The 18,740-nt window shown below is 46.1% G+C and overlaps 1 protein-coding gene across 8 annotated transcripts in view; it reads left to right on the top strand.

Moving 5' to 3' along the window:
* Nucleotides 1-14,352, top strand: part of Prdm15 (PR/SET domain 15) — a 59,661-nt gene extending 45,309 nt beyond the window's left edge. For all 8 annotated transcript variants that reach the window (XM_029470243.2, XM_085832083.1, XM_085832082.1 and 5 more), the window contains 8 exons: nt 153-232; nt 543-662; nt 2,811-2,942; nt 7,007-7,090; nt 7,468-7,643; nt 8,915-8,995; nt 10,806-11,015; nt 12,025-14,352. In XM_029470243.2, the coding sequence (XP_029326103.2) occupies nt 153-232; nt 543-662; nt 2,811-2,942; nt 7,007-7,090; nt 7,468-7,643; nt 8,915-8,995; nt 10,806-11,015; nt 12,025-12,501 (1,360 nt within the window). In that variant the 3' untranslated portion in view covers nt 12,502-14,352. The remainder of the gene's footprint in view (nt 1-152; nt 233-542; nt 663-2,810; nt 2,943-7,006; nt 7,091-7,467; nt 7,644-8,914; nt 8,996-10,805; nt 11,016-12,024) is intronic.
* The last annotated feature ends 4,388 nt before the right edge of the window (nt 14,353-18,740 follow it).

Genomic DNA, 18,740 nt, shown 5'->3' with positions numbered 1-18,740 from the left:
CCTCACCTCCATCGATAAAGGAACTTTCACACAAGCCCCTCACAGCTGAGGATACATACCCTCATAGCAGATAAGGCCTTCACAGTGAGTGAACCCCTTGGGCGATGAGCCCCTGGGGCTGTGTAGCTCCTGAGGTTTGCCTCTCCTTTCAGGTACATTCACCCCTGTGAGATCTGTGGGAGGATATTCAACAGCATTGGGAACTTGGAACGCCACAAACTCATCCACACAGGTAACATGCTCCTGTCGTGATGTTTGGTGCTAGCTCGCCTGCCCCAGCGGCAGGATTTCCCCAATCATTCTCCCTGGCTCCATACACAGACAGCCACACCTCGGATGTGTCCCCGTCTCTCCAGCTTTCATCCTGGCCTCCCCTGCCACTTGCAGGACATCCTTCAGATCCACCTGTGTCCATTCCAGGTCCTCAGGGCCTTCGCATGCCAAAGACTCCCATGTCTGAAAAGGCAGCCCACATAGGCTTCTTGCTGAGACCTCTTTCTGTGTGAGCTAAGGCTTTCAGGCACTCCTGTGTTTGTTTATAGGTGTGAAAAGCCACGCCTGTGAGCAGTGTGGGAAGTCCTTTGCCAGGAAGGACATGCTGAAAGAGCACATGCGTGTGCATGACAACATCCGGGAGTACCTGTGCGCTGAGTGTGGGAAAGGTGGGTGTGCACCTGGAGCACCAGAAAGTCCCTCAGGGCCACAGGGTACCCTGGAGTCATAGGACACCCCAAGCCACCAGAGCACGTTCAGCCTTGTACCCAGCCTGCTTATGATCACTAAAATTCTAGACCTGAACATAGACATAGTCTGTGCGTACGGCTGAGGGGGTGGTGCTGCTAGGAGTCATGAAAGTCTTTTTGGCAAAGGAGGTCCAGGGTCCCAGATATAGGAATCTTTCTCAAAATCACATCACTTACCACAAAATCATCCACAAGACATCTGTATCGCCTGCAGGAAAAGCTGGATGTTCCAAATTGATGACGTTCTATTGTCTAAGACAGGGTCCGTGTAGCCCAGGCTGGCCTCCTGCTCTATGACCTTAAGTACAACCTCTCTTCTCAAGCCCCTTTCTGCTCGGTTCTGCCTAGCTCTCCCTTCTCTTGCCACATACTATGTAGGTTCTCTCATCCCCCAGTCTCACTTAGAACAGAAGCCCTGTGAAACCAGGGAGTTCTGTCTAACATACCACTTGGTCTCTAGTCCAAGGCACACAAATAGTCAGAGCCATAGCAGGTATGAGAACAAATGAGTGAGTGAGTAAGACCATGAATAGGTGTTAGAACTGTGAGGGTGAGGTTTGTACCAACAGACTGCAGTCCTTTGCAAGACAGACAGACAAGCAGTGGCAGAGGACAATACTGTGCCACTGTTTGGAGTAGAGCCTGATGTGATGGAGGCAGGGCCTGAGAGGGATTGAGAACAGTTTGGCTGAATCTCTCATCACCTGTGGTTTTTGTCCTTGGGTGGTGGGAGATATATGACATTTTTAATAAGAGGATTAGGCAGAGGTGGGAATTAAGGTAAAATTGTTCTTCCATAGTCAGAAAGGCCTGGCATTTAGCCAGCCAGGGACTGGCAGCTGAAAGACACACGGTGCGACTCCTGCGCCCTCTGCTGGCTCTGGTTTGACAGGCCCTATAGCCCAGCTAGGTTGTCCGAAGTCTCTCCACACTGAGAGACAGGTAAAGATGAGTGGTAACAAAATGGGATGGGGTGGGCAATTGTCCAGCTGAGTTTAGAGCTGAGAGGGGACTTTGGACACACTGCACCCACTCAGTGTGACACCACTGCTGGCTTGTCTACTGGAGGGTCTAAGGACTGCACTCTGCCTGCCCTGATGTGTGAGCACTCTGGTGTACTGCTGCTGCCAGTGACCACTGCTTTTCACCCAACTGGGTGGTGACTGGTGAGGGTGCTTCACCCTTTCCTCAACATCAGCCTGTAGTCAGTGAGATTTTGGTTGGTTTCATTGTCTAAAATTGGCTGCAATAAGTTCAAAGTATCCATCTGGCCAGGCCGTGGTGATGCTCGCCTTTAATCCCAGCACTTGGGAGGTAGAGGCAGGCGGATTTCTTAGTTCGAGGCCAGCCTGGTCTACAGAGTGAGTTCCAGGACAGCCAGGGCCACACAGAGAAACCCTGTCTCGGAAAAAAAAAAAAACGAAAAACAAAACCAAAACCAAAAAAAGTATCTATCTGGCAAGATGACTTGGTGAATAGAGGTGCTTCCACATACGTGTAATGAGTGAACCCTGCACCCTGCAGGGTGGCAAGAACTGACTCTGGAGAATTGTCTTCTGACCTTGAATGTTTGCGCTCTCTCACACACACTCATTCATTCTCTTTCTTTCTCTCTCTCTCCCTCCCTCCCTCCTTCCCTCCCTCCCTCCCTCCCTCCTGCCTTCTGAGTGCTGGGATTAAAGGCATACACTACCACTGCCCAGCTAAAAATATTTTTTTAAAGAATGGTTTTTCTTCTTTCTTTTTTTTTTTTTAAAAAAATGTAGATCTAGGGTCCTCCTCTTAGTTACCATTTATGTCATCGAGATAGACATCCTGTATACATCACTGCATCATCTCAGGTGCTGTTGTTGACACACTGCCATTTTAATCTCACAGTAAATCTCTAGTGGCCTTCTAAGGTGGTAACTTTGTCGATTCTGCATCTGAGGTGAGGCTACAGCGTATTTTCCCCCCTGCTCATTCTGTGTCTGTGAATATAGTGCCCACTGGGTTCAGACAGGTGCTTCAGGTGACCTGAGGCAAGTTCTGGGGAGTGTGGCACTCATACTGATCTGCCCCCTGCAGGTATGAAGACCAAGCATGCACTGCGCCACCATATGAAGCTGCACAAAGGCATCAAGGAGTATGAGTGCAAGGAATGTCACCGCAAGTTTGCACAGAAGGTCAACATGCTCAAGCACTACAAACGGCACACAGGTGTCCCAACTCTCCAAAACCAAATGGCCCTAGAGCGAGTTCCTCAGGGTTTCCTCTCTCTGTTCCTAGTCCCAGGCTTGCTTATTATCCTGGCTGTTGTGGGATGAGGCTGTGCACCTCAGAGCTCCCTTACTTCATGAGCACTGTGACTCTGTGTATACAAGTAGAACCCCACTGCAAACGTCTGCGCCAGAGATCTTTTTATAAGTTTGCCAATGGACCCCTGGAAATCGTAGCCATTTATTGGGGCTCTCCATTTCTGCAAAGGATCAAAACCCTATGGCATCATCATCAGTGTGAGATCTTTTTTTCCATGTCTCTTTAGTGTTTTCCACCCCACTCTGTTAACAGTATTAACAGGCCACTCTGTAGCCCTGGCTGTCCTAGAACTCACTCTGTAGACCAAGCTGGCCTTGAACTCATTAAGATCAGTCTGCCTCTGCCTCCGGAGTGCTAGGATTAAAGATGTGTACCATTGCTACCACCCCCTACTTGGCATATTTTTAGTTTTAATAATAGTCATTCTAACTAGGGTGAGCTGGCTCCTCATTGGAATGTTGGTTTTCTTTTTCTTTCTTTTTTCTATTTTTTTTTTCATAGTGAAAATTTTATTTTGAATTATCTGGTGTCAATCAAGGATGCCCACATATCAGCTCTCTTAAGGTGGCTGTTAGGAGCTCCATTAGTGCTTTCAAAGTCAGCATTCCCCCTGAAGTTAGTGTTGGTTTTCATTTCCGTGGTGACTGATGGTAATGAGCAGTTTTCTTATATTTGTGCCTATTATAATCATTTCTGATTTTTAGCTTGGATTGCTTGTTTCTAAAACGTTGGCTTGTTATACATTATTCATATTAACTAGTAGATGACTGGCTGACAGGTGTCTTCTCCCATTCTGTCCATTGTCTCCTCACTCTGAGATGGTATTGTATTTAAGGTATTATACCAAGGTATTATATTTAATCTTTGATCCGTTCTAAGTTGGTTTTTTGTAGAGGTTAGAATCAAGCTTGAAGCTTCAGCATGTAGACATCCATTTTTCATGTCACCATTTTTGAAAGTTGGCTGTACGTGCATGGCTTTTTCTTAGGATCTGTTTTGTGGGTGTGTGTGTTTGTTTCTAATGCTAGTACTCTCATGGTTTTGTACTTAGGACTCTTTAGTGTCTCTTTACGTTTTGTTCCAGGTCATTTCTGTTATTTCTGCCAGGCTTTCATTCAAACTTCAGGATTGTGTTTCTGATTCTGTAAAGAAGTCTTGGGTGGCCGGGCAGTGGTGTCGCACACCTTTAATCCCAGCACTTGGGAGGCAGAGGCAGGCGGATTTCTCAGTTCAAGGACAGCCAGGGCTGCACAGAGAAACCCCATGTCGGAAAACCAAAAAAAAAAAAAGTCGTCTTGGGTTTGTGTGTGTATTGGTGTATTGCACTGAACCTGTAAATCCCTGGGTTGAGTCAACATTTTAACAGGATTCATTTTTTTTTTCTTTTGGTTTTTCGAGACAGGGTTTCTCTGTATCCCTGCCTGTCCTGGAACTCACTTTGTAGATGAGGCTGGCCTCAAACTCAGAAATCCACCTTCCTCTGCCTCCCAAGTGCTGGGATTAAAAGCGTGCGCCACCACTGTCCAGGCTATGAATGTGAAACATCTCTGCAGTTTTTGGTGCTGCAGTGGTTTTATCATGTTTATAATTTTCATTGTAGGAACATTTCACTGATTTCATTATATTCTAGGTATTTGTTTCTTAGTAGCTATTGTGACTGGAATTGCTTACATGATTTTTTTAATTGGATATTTTGTTTACATTTTAAATGTTATCCCCTTTCCTGGTTTCCGCTCTGCAAACTCCCATCCCATCCCCCCTCACCCTGCTTCTATGAGGGTGCTCCCCCACCCAGCCACCCACCTCCCCACTCCTGCCTCATTGCCCTAGCATTCCTTTACACTGGGGCATCATGTCTTAACAGGACCAAGGACTTCCCCTCCCACTGATGCCAGATAAGTCACCTTCAGTTCTTCCCCTACTCCTCTATTGGGGTCCCTGTGCTCAGTCCGATGGCTGGCTGTGAGCATCCACATCTGTATTGGTCAGGATGCTTTCGTGATTTTTAATTTAAAATACACTTTAAGGCAGGAGGTGGTGCTGCACACTGTTAATCCCAGCACTCAGGAGGCAGGCAGATCTCTGAGTTTGAGGTCAGCCTGGTCTACAGGGTGTGTTTCTGGACATATAGGGCTACAGAGAGAAATACTGTCTCCAAAAATCAAAACATCAACAAATAGAGTATACTTTAATGAAAAGACTTCCTTTGAAATAAAAGTGACTTTTGTTTTGTAATCTGAAGCTGTGGTGGCCACAGACTTTATAACCTGCTCCCCAGGCTTCAGCCACCAGTACTGTAACACCCCAGTGCTCCTGAGGCACGTGTTGGACGTGTTCTCTCTGTTGGAAAGCCTGGTGGCAGCGTCAGGGGCTGGACTCTTGGCTACTTTAAGTTTACTACTACCTGAAGGGATCTGAATTTGAGGGGTTTGCTCTTCCACAAGTCCCAGCATCTCTATTGTCTCCCTTCCCCAGTGTGAACATAGTATGTGGTTTGTGTGTGTCTGAGAGATCACATGCCTTCTGTCATGCTCTGTCGTGTGGAAACTGGAACACAGACAGAACCCTGTCTTGAGCATGGTAGCTCTTCTCTTTAAAGCATTTGCTAAGTGTCCAGCCTGAACTTCCCTACTTTATCTCAGGATTTTCTTTTTTAATTCAGTGTGTATTTACTGTACAAAATGACAGCGTTCAAAACATTTTTATACATGCAGATGATGTATGTTTTCATGATTTTTTCCCCAGCAGATATTGTTGATGTATAATTTTTATTTCAAGAGGTTGGCCTTGAACTCCTTCTGTAACTGAAGATGATCTGTAACTATTGATTCCCCCGTCTCTGCTGTCTGAGATTACAGATGTGCACTGCCACACCTGGTTTATTCAGTGCACAGGGTCAGACTCAGAGCTTTGTGCATGCCAGATGGGCACTATTCTCACTGAGCCACATCCTTAGCCTTCAGTTCTTTCAATGTACGTTTTTGTGTGTTGGTTTTTTTGTGTCTGGTAATTCTCCTCATTATCAGTTCAGAAGATCTTAAGGGAGTCTTCAGGCTTTCTCACATGGAGACCTGCTGTGTACAAATAGGGATAATTTGACTTCTACTCTCCCTGCATTTTTGTTTTTTGTTTCTCTCTTGCATAATTGCTGTGCTAAAACTTGAGGTGCTATCTTGAGGAACAAGCATGGGCACCAATACCTCGTCTTCTTTCAGGCTGTAGTAGAGCTTGCTTCAGTGCCTACCTTTGGTACAATGCTGGCTGTGGATTTGCCATGGGTAGCCTCACGCTGAGATATGATCCTTCTGCACCTGCTTTGTTAATGCTTTATTTTGAAAGGACATTTGATTTTATCACGAACTTTTCTGCATCGACTTGAGATGATCATGAGTGGTTTTGGCCCTTCACCTGTTGATGTACCATGTCACATTTGTCAATCTGCATAGATTGAACCGTCCTTGCGTCCTAGGATGATTCTGCTTGATTATGCTCGTCCTATGTGTGTGCCGGTCAATAGTGAGAGATCCCAGGTTCTTCGTGTGTCCACAGAAGCTCTGCTGTCTCTCATGGAGACATTCCCACTCTTGCCTTGGGTCCTAGTTTTCTGTTGACATTTAGTCTCTTACTACATGTCTTAGAAGCTACATGAGGCTTTTTGAGGCTAAGTAGGTGAATTATCCTGCTTACAGAAACTATTGCTGTCTTCATCCTTGGGTTCTCCTCTCTACATCTGTGTTCTTAGTCCTTCACAAATCTCATCATTTTATAAAATATGAATAAAGGCCTAAATTTGAGGTCACAGTTTTCTGGGGACGTTTTGGAATAAATACTGATTCTTTTGATTAATTTACCATTACCCTGAGGTACTAAAAATCCTGAAGCATGAAGAGACTGAGATGTTCTCTGTGTACACTTACATTGAAAAGTCACTAAGCTTATGATCTCAAATATGATTTCTCCTGCAGGAATTAAAGACTTCATGTGTGAATTGTGTGGGAAGACATTCAGTGAGAGGAACACAATGGAGACACACAAGCTCATCCACACAGGTAACTTGAGTCTCAAGGATGGTCCAGGCTGTGCAAGTGTACAGAGATGAGAACACCTGCTCTGTTTCATAAACACTTGCAGAATAGGACTGTCATAGTCATGTCATGTCCTACTACGCCTTTCCAGTGTCCATTCTTCAAGGACCATGAGTAATTGATCCTGCTAGTCTTGGGCCAGTGGTCTGGCCAGGTGATGGCTATCTCTAGAGTAGAAGAGGTTATGGTAGATGGCTTGGCGTGGAAGATGAATGAAGTGTTAGTAGCTCTCTATGAACTGGCATTTCTCTTTTCTCTCCCACTTGGAAGGTGATTGAAGCATTAGTAGCTCTCTGTTAACTGGCATTTCTCTTTTCTACCCCATTTACTTGTGTGAGAAGTAGGCAAGCAGTGGACTTGTTCCGTGTGTGACAAGAAGTACGTCACAGAGTACATGCTTCAGAAACACGTCCAGCTCACCCATGACAAGGTGGAAGCACAGAGCTGCCAGCTATGTGGCACCAAGGTGTCCACCCGGGCCTCCATGAGCAGACATATGCGACGCAAGCACCCTGAGGTTAGCCTGGTGGGGGGACCCATTCCTAGATCTCCATAGCATGGCCTGGCCCTGCTGTGGGCACTTGAGCCACCTTTGTCCTGGTACAATGTGAGTTTAAGGTAGAGCCCTATTCTTAACATCTCTGAATTGTATCTTTTTTTTCTTCCTGAGACAAGATCTTGTGTAGCCCAGACTGGCATAGAACTCACTATGTATCTTAGGATGACTTTGAACTTCTGACCCTCCTACTTCCAATTCCCTGAGTGCTGGGATTGCAGGCATGCACCTCAGCACCCAGTTTTATGTGGTGCTGAGCCTTGAGCCCAGGGCTTCATACATGCTAGGCAAGTACTCATTCAACTTGGCCCCAGCCCAACCACCTTCTTCTCACAACAAAACCAGATAAATGAAGTTTCACTTTTCCTTTCTTCCACTGAGCAGCAGAGTTAAGGGCTGTTGGGGTAAAGTCGGATGTGTAGTCTTCCTCTCAGTCTTGCAGTTTCTCTACACCTGGTTTCTTTGGCAGCTCACCTTTCAAATGCCTTCCCGGGCATTCATTTTCTTCCCCGTGCTGTGTCTGTTGCCTTGCATAAGACTTAATCAGTCTCCAGTTATGAGATAAGCAATGACAAGTATTGCTCACCATGGATAGGGCAGTGGGGTTGGTGGGAGGCTGTGTGGGCTCATAGGTCAGGTCATGGTGTGAGTGTCACATGCTAAGCACCCTCTTGAGTAGGGCTAATAAAGGAAAGGTAGGACTAGACCCTCCCTTTGTCACAAAGCTGATACGCATGTGACAAAGCTGCGTGTATTATGCTGAAGGGTGAAGGGTATAGCGTTTGACCATAGAAACCTCCTTTTGGCGGTTCCTTGTAGGACAGGCTTATTGCTCTATCTTAGCTCACTCAGCTCTCCGTGGTGACAGTGGGTGCACTGATACCTCACTGACAGCACATGTCATGGAGGCCACAGAAAGAGGAAGTTTTATCTGAGGACAGGAACCACATAATAACAGACAGGTACCAGGTGTCCGTACCAGGCCAGATAACACTGCTGAGGCTTGAGATGGGGGTCAGAGGACAGGGTTGAGGAATGCCTTAGAGAGCATTCTAGAAATAGTTTCAGTCAGTCCTCAGCGTAGGAGTCAGAAGCAGAGGTGAGTTTGTCAGTTACCAGCTAGTCTTCTACAGCAGTGAACCGTGCACAGTGAGTTTGGACTCCTGCTGCATCTTCAGGGCAGCCATTGGGTGGGCACAACAATCCTACCCACTGCTTTCTGCCCCTCACAGGTCCTTGCTGTTCGGATTGACGATCTGGACCACCTCCCCGAGACCACCACCATCGATGCATCTTCTATCGGCATTGTCCAGGTAAGCAGCGTAACACATCTGCAGGGGTGGAGTGTGAGGGGAACAGCATTCAGCATACCAAGTGGACCCTAAGGGATCAGACCACATATAGGAACAGGCTCCAGACATACCCCATTGACCATGATCATACATCAGCATAGTCTCACAAGGATTTGGTTGTCCTTCTTCCCAGAGCCTTATAGACTATATCTTGGTTTTGTTGTAATAGCCAATGCTCAGATACTGGTAAATAGATCTTAAGAAAACAGGTAGTTTTCAGGGCTAGAGAGATGGCTCAATGCCAAGGAATACTTGTTGCTCTTTCAAAGGACTAGGTTCAGTTCCCAGCAACCATATGATGGCTCACAGTTATTTGTAACTGTAGTTCTAGAGAATCCAGTACCATTCTTCTGACATCTGTGGGCACCAAGACACATACATGGTACACATACATGGCACACATACATATATGCAAGCAACACTCATAGACATAAACAAATGGGTTAGCGATTTAGCTTAGTTGTAGAACACTTGCCTAGCAAGTGCAAGGCCCTGGGTTTAGTCCTCAACTCTAAAAAGAAAAAAGAAAAAACACATAAAACAAACCTAAAATTTTTTAATTGATCATTTCTAGGAATTTTATTATGTTTATTAAACTTAACCATATTAGGCAAACATGGAATTTTTTTTCTCTTTTTAGACTGGGCCTTACTATGTGTACTTGGCTAGCCTGGAATGCTATGTAGAATGCTTTGAGCCCACTGAGTTCCTCCTGCCTCTGTCTCCCCAGTGCTGGAATTAAAAGTGTGCACCACCACACCAAGCCAAACCTAGATTTTAAAGGAACTTTTATTCAATACTTTTTTTTTTAATTTGAGGCAGGAGCTCATGTGGTTCAGATTGATCTTGGGACTAGTATATAGTCAAGGCTAGCCTTGAACTCCTAGTCCTCCTGCCTTTACCATTCAAGTACTAAAATCTCAGATGTGCACCATCATGCCTGGATAGACTCAGTATTTACATGACAATTTTATTTTTAATCACAAAGAGAGTGTTTTATGCTGTCAATGTTTAAATCTGTACCTGAGGGCTTTGACTTGTGCTGATGAGTGCCCCATGACTTCAGTTGGAATGATTATTAGAATCCACACCTAGCCCTTCTGTGAGCCATTTATGTGCCTGACAGTTCATAGGCAAGCATGGGAAAGAAAGTTTCTCCAACACCATAGTTTGGCGAGCTGCTGGTGGGTCTGTCTACCCTCAGGAAGACAAAGAGAGTAGGACTGTCCTGCCCCTGCCCTCCAGCTGTGCTGGCCACAGCGCATCAGAGCTGTGTAAGGGAAAGGATAAGCCTGAACAGAAAGCAGCAGAAAAATGCCTGCAGAGTTTTAATCAAACATTTACATCCAGTGTTCCTGCTGTGGGTAGTAGCTCACAAGCACTTTCCTTGATCTGAGTTCCCCAAGAGGGAAATATTTCTCCTTTAAAGATGTTTCTCATGCTGGAGAGAATGCTCAGCAGTTAAGAGCACTGACTGCTCTTCTGAAGATACTGAGTTCAAATCCTAGCAACCACATGGTGGCTCACAACCATCTGTAACGAGATCTGACTCCCTCTTCTGGAGTGTCTGAAGACAGCTACAGTGTACTTACATATAATAAATAAATAAATCTTTAAAAAAAATCTTTAAAAAAAAAAAAAAGATGTTTCTCTTTGAACACAAAGACAGCTTGATGCCCTGTGTCTATGTCTAAGGCAGTGCATGCTGCCCTGGCCCCTATTCAGATGTGACCCACTGCCCTGGTGAGTACTGATACCAATCTCCTCACAGCCTGCGCTGGGCTTGGAGCAGGAAGAACTGGCAGAAGGTAAGCATGGAAAGGCTGCCAAACGCAGCCACAAGAGAAAGCAGAAGCCAGAGGAAGAGGCAGGGGCTCCAGTGCCTGAGGACACCACCTTCAGTGAATACCCCGAAAAGGAGCCAGAGTTCACAGGCAGTGTGGGTGACGAGACGAATTCTGCTGTACAGAGTATCCAACAGGTTGGTTGGTGCCTTTGTTTCTATCAGATGGCAGCCACCTCTGCAGGGGCAGTGCTTCTGGACTTACGTCCTATCATGTGTCCATATGGGTGTGTCCACAGTGGTTCCAACTCTCACCCTTACTTTCTATGTAGTCATTACCTCATGCAAACTGTGCCAAGTGTGACCTCCAGATCACACGTGTCATTTTTAATAACAGTGTGGCACAGTCTAGCATTTAAAACTGAAATACCGTTCCCAATTCGGTGGTGCTCCTGTCAAGAAGAGCCTAGACAGCTACCAGCCACTGAGCCGGCTTCTCTGTGCAGTCTCTGCTTTGCTTAGTCTATATCACTTGACTTGAAACTCCACGTCCATAAGTGTGTCTCATTTTTGAGATGATGATTCTGCAGTAAACTTGCTTGTATCTATCTGCATTTCAGCACTAGGTATGAGGAAGCTGCAACTGTGGCTGCCTCCATAGTGACAGGGTTTTCACTTGCCATTAAGATAGGCAAGTCAGGGGGTGGATGATGATAAAAGCTTGGCTTCCTGGCTTTTCAGATTTGCTCTCTGGGGCACATGCTTTGTGTGTGTGTGTGTGTGTGTGTGTGTGTGTGTGTGTGTGTGTGTGTGAAAAGAGAGAGAGAGATTGAGATTTCTCTCTTATATGGGTACTGGGGATAGCATTCAGGGCTTCTTGAATCAGTGGTGAGCACTTTACCAATGGAACTGTCTTTCCCAGCTCTAAGCATGATTCATTCTTTTTCTGGCCCATGACATTTGTGTGATTTTCCATCCCTGCGTTACCCCTGAGGATTGTCCACATGTCCTTTCTCTTTCCCACTGGTATAATTCTCCCAGGACACTGAGTCCTAGTTTTCCCCAGTGGAGGCCTTGCTCAAGCGCCAATGCCTGAGCATGCAATTTTAGTACAGATTATGGCCTCTAGCGGGAGGATGTTATGGGAGGGTCTCTCTCCTTTCTGCAGAAGCAGTTCATTGTTTCTTTCTCCATGTGACTTTTACAGGTGGTGGTGACCCTAGGGGACCCCAATGTGACTGCTCCATCAAGCTCAGTTGGCCTAACCAACATCACCGTGACCCCCATCACCACTGCAGCTGGAACTCAGTTTACCAATTTACAGCCAGTGGCTGTTGGACATCTTACCAACCCTGATCGCCAGCTACAGCTAGATAACTCCATCCTGACTGTGACCTTTGATACTGTCAGTGGCTCCGCCATGTTGCACAACCGGCAAAATGATGTGCAGATCCACCCACAGCCAGAAGCCACAAACCCTCAGTCAGTGGCCCACTTTATCAACCTTACCACACTGGTAAACTCCATCACACCCTTGGGGAACCAACTCAGTGAGCAGCACCCACTCACCTGGCGAGCAGTGCCCCAGACAGATGTGCTGCAGCCGCCACAGGCCCCTGCAGCCCCGCAGCAGGCGGTGCAACCCCAGGTACAGAATGAGCAGCAGCAGATGTACAGCTACTGATCTGTGGCTGCAGAACAGGCTGAGCTGCAGCAGTGGGGCTCTGAGGTCTTGAGGTGTTTGCTGGATACCAAACAGGAAGAGTTTGCGCATGTCAAGATCACTGAGATTAGCATTACAGAGCTAACTATCAGCTTTGCTGGTGACATGGCTTTGGCAAGCAGGAGCTTCTGCCATGTGTTTTCCCAAGGTGTTGCAGCCTGGCCAGACCACAGTGTCACCCTCAGAGGTCTGTAATTGTCATGGGGCTCAGGGATGCAGATAACAGGATCCTAGAAGCAGGCGTGATATTCCAAGGACCAGGGAGATTTGATCTGTTTTCTTTAGCACTCCAGTGACGATAACTGAAATATGGCTAGCCTTCTCCGGCAACACACAGAAGCAAATGCAGGTTTCTCCTTGCTCCTGTGATTCACAAGCAGGGAGAAGTCATTCTGAAGTCTCAGTTCTTAAGTCACAGAGCTGTGGCCTGAGGCCTTCTGTGAGAGGTATCATGAGGCCCCCAGCTCAGTCACAGAAGACATCTTGGGAACATCTATAGACTGATTTTTATGAAGAGTCTGTTTTATTTCATAACCACGTTATGTATTATGGCCCTCTCGTGGTCAATATTGATTTCTTTTATTTTAATATGATAAAGTCGTTTGCACTGTAGGGTGTCAGTCCCTGTCCAGTTGTGCACAGATGCCTTGTGTGAGGCCACACACAGTTGTGTGCAAAGTGAGCCCTCACGCTTGAATCCCGATGCTCCTCTGGAGCTATCTCAGGACTCTGCCATCCAAACATGTATTATGGTGCAGCTTAGCCACATCCCTGAATGAAGGATGGGGAGTGAACCATGTTTCCTTTCTGTGTAAGCCTTAATTCCAAAGGTGGTTATATCTGAAAACCAATTTCCTATGAAATGCAGAGGTTCAGATCTGTAGGAGAGAAGTGTAGCTAGTGATTTACGAAGCCCGAGAGGTGCTTTCCTGTGGTGGTGAGAGCAGAAGAGGTCCTCGTGACAGAATGCAAACTGGCCACCCCCGGCTCTGAGGGAACATGGCTGGCACAAACCCGTGCTATCCCCGTGGCAACAGGCCAGGCTGCCATCATAGGGTCCATAGTCCAGCACAGGGACATGAAGAGGCAAGGTGAGGACAGAGTTTGGTCTAGCTCTTCTGATCAGTTTTTAATGTCACACAAAAGAACTTAAAGATGAACTTGCCTTACTTCGTCCTTGGTCCTGTGTTTCCTGGAAGTATTCAAATATGGACAGCCATCCTGCAGAGATGGATACTAACCAGCAGTGGACAAGGGAAGTTACAGTGTGATGTCAGACATGATGCTGCTACTCAGCACCTCCTTCCAGAGAGCGAGCTTTGAGGATGAGGCTGGAGCTTCTGTTACACAGATGGAGCATAAGGAAGAGATGGCACTTGAGGACAAGTCTGCAGGTCTGTGGGTCACCTGGCCCACACCCTTTCCACATCCACACAGGTCTCACCTCTTGGCAGATGGCATGCTGGGAGTTCTTGGACTTTCTTAATTTATGACAGTTTTTTTATGTTATTTATGTGTATAATTAACTACTTTGCAGTACCCTTATGAAATGAACTTGGCCTAGGGGTGAACTGTTTTCTAAAATATAGCCTTTGTTCTCCAAATAAAACTATTCCAGGAAACCATGGAAAAAATGGGCAGGCAATCCATAGTCCTAAACTATTTTTAAAAATTCAACCACAATTCCTCTTTGCCTTTATAGCCTCTCAAAGATGAATGAGCTGAGCCCAAATGAGCACTGGGCTCAATCAAACATCACTAGCATTTGACTTTTATTCTCTTCTCACTAAAATAAAGACCTTTGAAATCACATTTTTTATTTTCTAAAGATGTATTTTTGTGCCTATACCCAGGTTGTCAAATCCTGTTGAAAGACGGAGCTTAGGTTGTACAGTCTCTCCTGCTGCCACTGTTTGCTTAAATATCCAAAGGCATCTACTTCCTGCTGTTATAAGCAGGAACTCAGATAAAGCCAGCCTTTCTCCCCAAGTGTCTGTGACACATGGTCTCCCCAGTCATTGGCTGAAGCAAGCAGGTTGTCTCAGCATAGTTACAGCTCCTCTACAGTTAGCAACTGGATAACAAAACAAAGGCACCTCTACACTCCAGGTACCCCACATACATAAACCATTGTTGATCGGTAGGAAATGTTCAGGTTGTTTTTTTTTAAAAACTGATCTAAATCGGTCATAGCTATGTGTCCAACAAGCCCTGTGACTATGTCTAGGTTCGCGTAAATAAATGTATCAGACTTTGTTTACACCTTGTGAATGGTAATGCTATAGGGTCACATGTCATGACAAGATGGATCTCATAGTTGCAGCACAGGATTCCACCCTCTGGGATGGTGTTAGCCAGTGATAAGTTCTCAGGAAAAGGGTCTATACCAGATGCCCTCTCCTATGTCGGGCATGAAAGCCTGCTGGAGAATGGTCTCATGAAAGGCAGATCTTTGCTCCTTCACACCGTTCTCAGTCAGTATCCAAAGGCAGAAGCAGTGCCTGTGACTACCATAGATTCTGAGGGTTGTGGAGACCATTCTGTAACTCTGAGGGTGTTTCATGTCACATCTGTTTGTATGGTGATAAATAAAGGTGCTGTGACCTGTGTTTTTCAATTGCTGGCCCTCTGCTCTCCTGCCCATGATAAAGTTGTACCTGGTAATCTTTGAGAATGGCTGTGGCTCCTGTTACAGGTGATGTTCTCATTTCCCTGCAGTCCTGAGTTGTATGTTTGGATCGTTTGAAACACCCTGAGATCCTGAATATCAGAAACTTCCCCAAGAGTTACAATGTGGCCTTCTTAGTAAAGTTGAGGTCAGGCAGTAGCCACTAGGTAGTCCTTGGCAATGCTTTTCTGTGGGCCTATGATCTCAAATGGTCCCTTTCTGATATTGATCAAATTAAGTGGTGGGTTTGTCTCTATGGGTTTTGTGTTTGTTTCGAGACGGCCTCATATAGTCAAGGTGAGCTTTAGACTCTGAAATTCTAATTATCCTGTTACTCCCCCCACCCCACCCCACCCCCATTTGCACATCCCAAATACTAGAATTAAAGGCATGCACTACCATGTCCAGGTAAGAGTCTTTTTAAAGCCATGAAACACCTTTATTATTAGTCCTCAAAGGAATTCAGCATCAGGACTACATTTCACGTATCTTAGCATCCAGTAGCAGCTCGATCTTCTGCTGGTAAAACCTATTTAACCTTAATAGTTAGGGGCCCTGCCCGGTGGGTCCAAGCCTGTATTTCCCTCTGCACTCAGCAGACATTGGATGTACCAGTGGGAGAAATGGGGCAGCCCTTTCTTATTTCCACAGCTGATCCACTAGTACCATAATATACCCCACGGTGCTCAGCCTTCAGACACATGATCTGAAGATACCTGACCGAACTTAAAGGAGGGCTTACCTGGTTTCCCAGTTTCAGTTGGTACAGCCCTTCCTGGCAGGGGAAGTTGGGTGCCTGGAACAGCCCCATCTGTAGTATCAGGAACATGTGTCAGTAGTTTTCCCCAATAGTCTGTGGGAGATGTTGCAGATTTGAACCATAACATTTGTGCTCCTAGGCCCCACATACTCATCGCTATCTCATAATGCAACTACATTCAACTATAAGAGTCCCAGCCCCAACACTGGCAACCTTTTAGATTCAAGACAACCTTTTAGATAATGAGAAAAATCAAGGCACAGAGTAACCTAGGAGATAGGACATAACCCTGACCCCATCCTAACCCTAACCCAACGTTAAACCCTGAAACCCCACATCTGGGGCTTAAGAGCAAGCACATCATCTGTGTGCCAGTGGTTAGAGCAGCTCTCACTTCCACTTGATTTGCAGCACATGTGGTTTCTTTTGGGCCAGCTTCACCTTGTCAGTACCTGTAGCTCTTCTGGGAAGATGATTTGTTTTCTTGGAATCTCTCCAGGAGTCTCCATTGGAACTGAGGCTTCACCTTTACAGATGTTTGGGAACTCCCTGAAGGAAATACAGCCCTGCTATGCACTGCCTGGCCTCCCAGGTTTTTCTCTGGAACCTTGGTGTAATCGTTGAGCCCAGCACCAGTTTAAAACCAGCAGCACACAAACAATGTAAGTTCTGCTTGCAGCTCAAGGTCTATCCCCTTGGACTGTGGCAGCAGCAGCCTCCAGATACCATGTAAGCAAACCTTAGCTGTTAGGAAGACACTTAATATACAGATCTTTATGTATATAAGCCATGTTATTATTTATTAATGTTCTCTCTGCATACAATAAAAACAAGATCCCAAAGAAATTGAACCAACTGGGCCACTGACTTCTCTCACCAGTTTCTGGGTGACACATCAGTTTTGACAGGTTAAAATGAAGATGCTGGTCTGGCTTGAGCCAGCTTTCTAGCCAAGACTGACTCCTCTGAGCTTCTGAGACTTAAAAGTATACAGGCTGCTAGCATTCCCAGAGCGCTGGAAACAGGAGTACATCAGGTACCTCAGCCCCCAGCAGTTTGCTGGTCCTCCTCACATGCTTGCTCTCTCTCATTTCCACCAGCATGTGGGTAAGGGTGCCCCTTGCTAAAGTAGACCCATCTGTGACTCCAGGAAAACAGAGGCTGGGGACCCAAGAACTGCTTCCTGCACCCACACAGGCGGGGTGCATGTCTATCCCAACACTGGCAGTTCACCTGTGTGAAGCCTGGAGCTTAGCCCCCAATAAGGTTTTCTCTTCAGGATGAAATGGAGCTGCTGGCCAGGCTATGAGATATCTTCTAGAATATTCCATGGTTAGAACATGATGATACAGATCTGTCACGTGTATTGGCTGTAGCCACAGGAAGCCTGGTTTGCTGTTTCTTGTTACTTTAAACACTAACCCATCTCCACCCAGTGTCTCAAAGAATGATCAAGATGACTATATGTAACTTGTGGAGTCACAGTCTTGTGACCTAGCCCTGGCCCTCGCCAGTGTCCTCACATGCAGACAGCAGCCTATTGTCCACTCATTGTACAGCTTAGCTCCAATTCTTACATACACACACACACACACACACACACACACACAGACACACACACACACCAGTTCATATCTTTAGCTCTGACCTCCAGAAGGCCATCAGACTAATCATCCTTCCCCCAGAGACGGATCACTGTGCTGTCAGTGGCACTCGTAAAGATGTGTGTTCCACTATGGCATCCAAAACCAAGCCCAACCCCCTCTGTAGGGCCTTCAGTGTCATGTAACTGTCACCAGATCCCCACAGACCCTGAGACTGTGAAAAAGTCTCTGGAGGTGTTCAGAGTGTTTGGTGACATGCTGGACCACAAGTGACCTGTCTGCTTCCTTCCCTAGTGGCCTGATACAGTTCCAGCTGAGCACTGGCCCCTGCCTCTCCCTCCCGTTAATGCCTATGTGCCTCTTAGATTATGGCTCAAATACCTTTTCTAGGAATCTCCTAGAAACCCTCATTTCCCACTCAGACAATGGTCTGTCTTCTTCATAGGACTGGAGACTGGCAGTCACAGTGAGTGAGTGGTTCCTAGACACTCTATGTGTTTTTATTCCTGCCCTTCAATAAGCTGCAGAAGAAGGGAATGATTATTTCCTTACTTTCTCAACATTCCCCTAAGCCTACCTAGCCCAGGAAAAACTAGGGGTCAATGACAGAGCAACCAGCTGCTACTCACCAAGGGTACCTTCATGTGTGTACATGTGTGTATGGGTGAGCATGTGCATATATGAGTGTGTGCATGTGTTGATCATACTCTGTATGGGTCCTATCTGTGTGCTTCATCACCTTATACTTTGTCTTACTTCATTCTTTTTGTTGTTATTGTTTGTTTTTTGTTTGTCAAGACAGGTTTCTCTGTGTAGCCCTGACTGCCCTGGAATTCATTCTGTAGACATCTGCAGCCTGGCATCAAACTCAGAGATTTGCCTGCCTCTACCTTCCAAGTGCTGGGATTAAAGGTGTGTGCCACCACACCCAACTTCTTCTTCTTCTTTTTAAGATTATTTTTATTTTATGTGTATGCACAAGTATAGGAGTTTTACCAGCTTGTATGTCTGTACATGCATTGCCCATGGAGGCCAGAAGAGGGTACTGAATCCCCTAGAAATGGTGTTACAGGGGCTGGAGAGATGGCTCAGCGGTTAAGAGCACTGACTGCTCTTCCAGAGGTCCTGAGTTCAATTCCCAGCAACTACATGGTGGCTCACAACCATC

The sequence above is a fragment of the Mus caroli genome, unplaced genomic scaffold (genome assembly GCF_978045245.1).
Source record: "Mus caroli unplaced genomic scaffold, Mus_caroli_1 scaffold_17, whole genome shotgun sequence".
In the NCBI taxonomy this organism is placed as follows: domain Eukaryota; kingdom Metazoa; phylum Chordata; class Mammalia; order Rodentia; family Muridae; genus Mus; species Mus caroli.
Note: the sequence above shows the minus strand (reverse complement) of the source record. Positions and strands in the feature narration are given on the sequence as shown.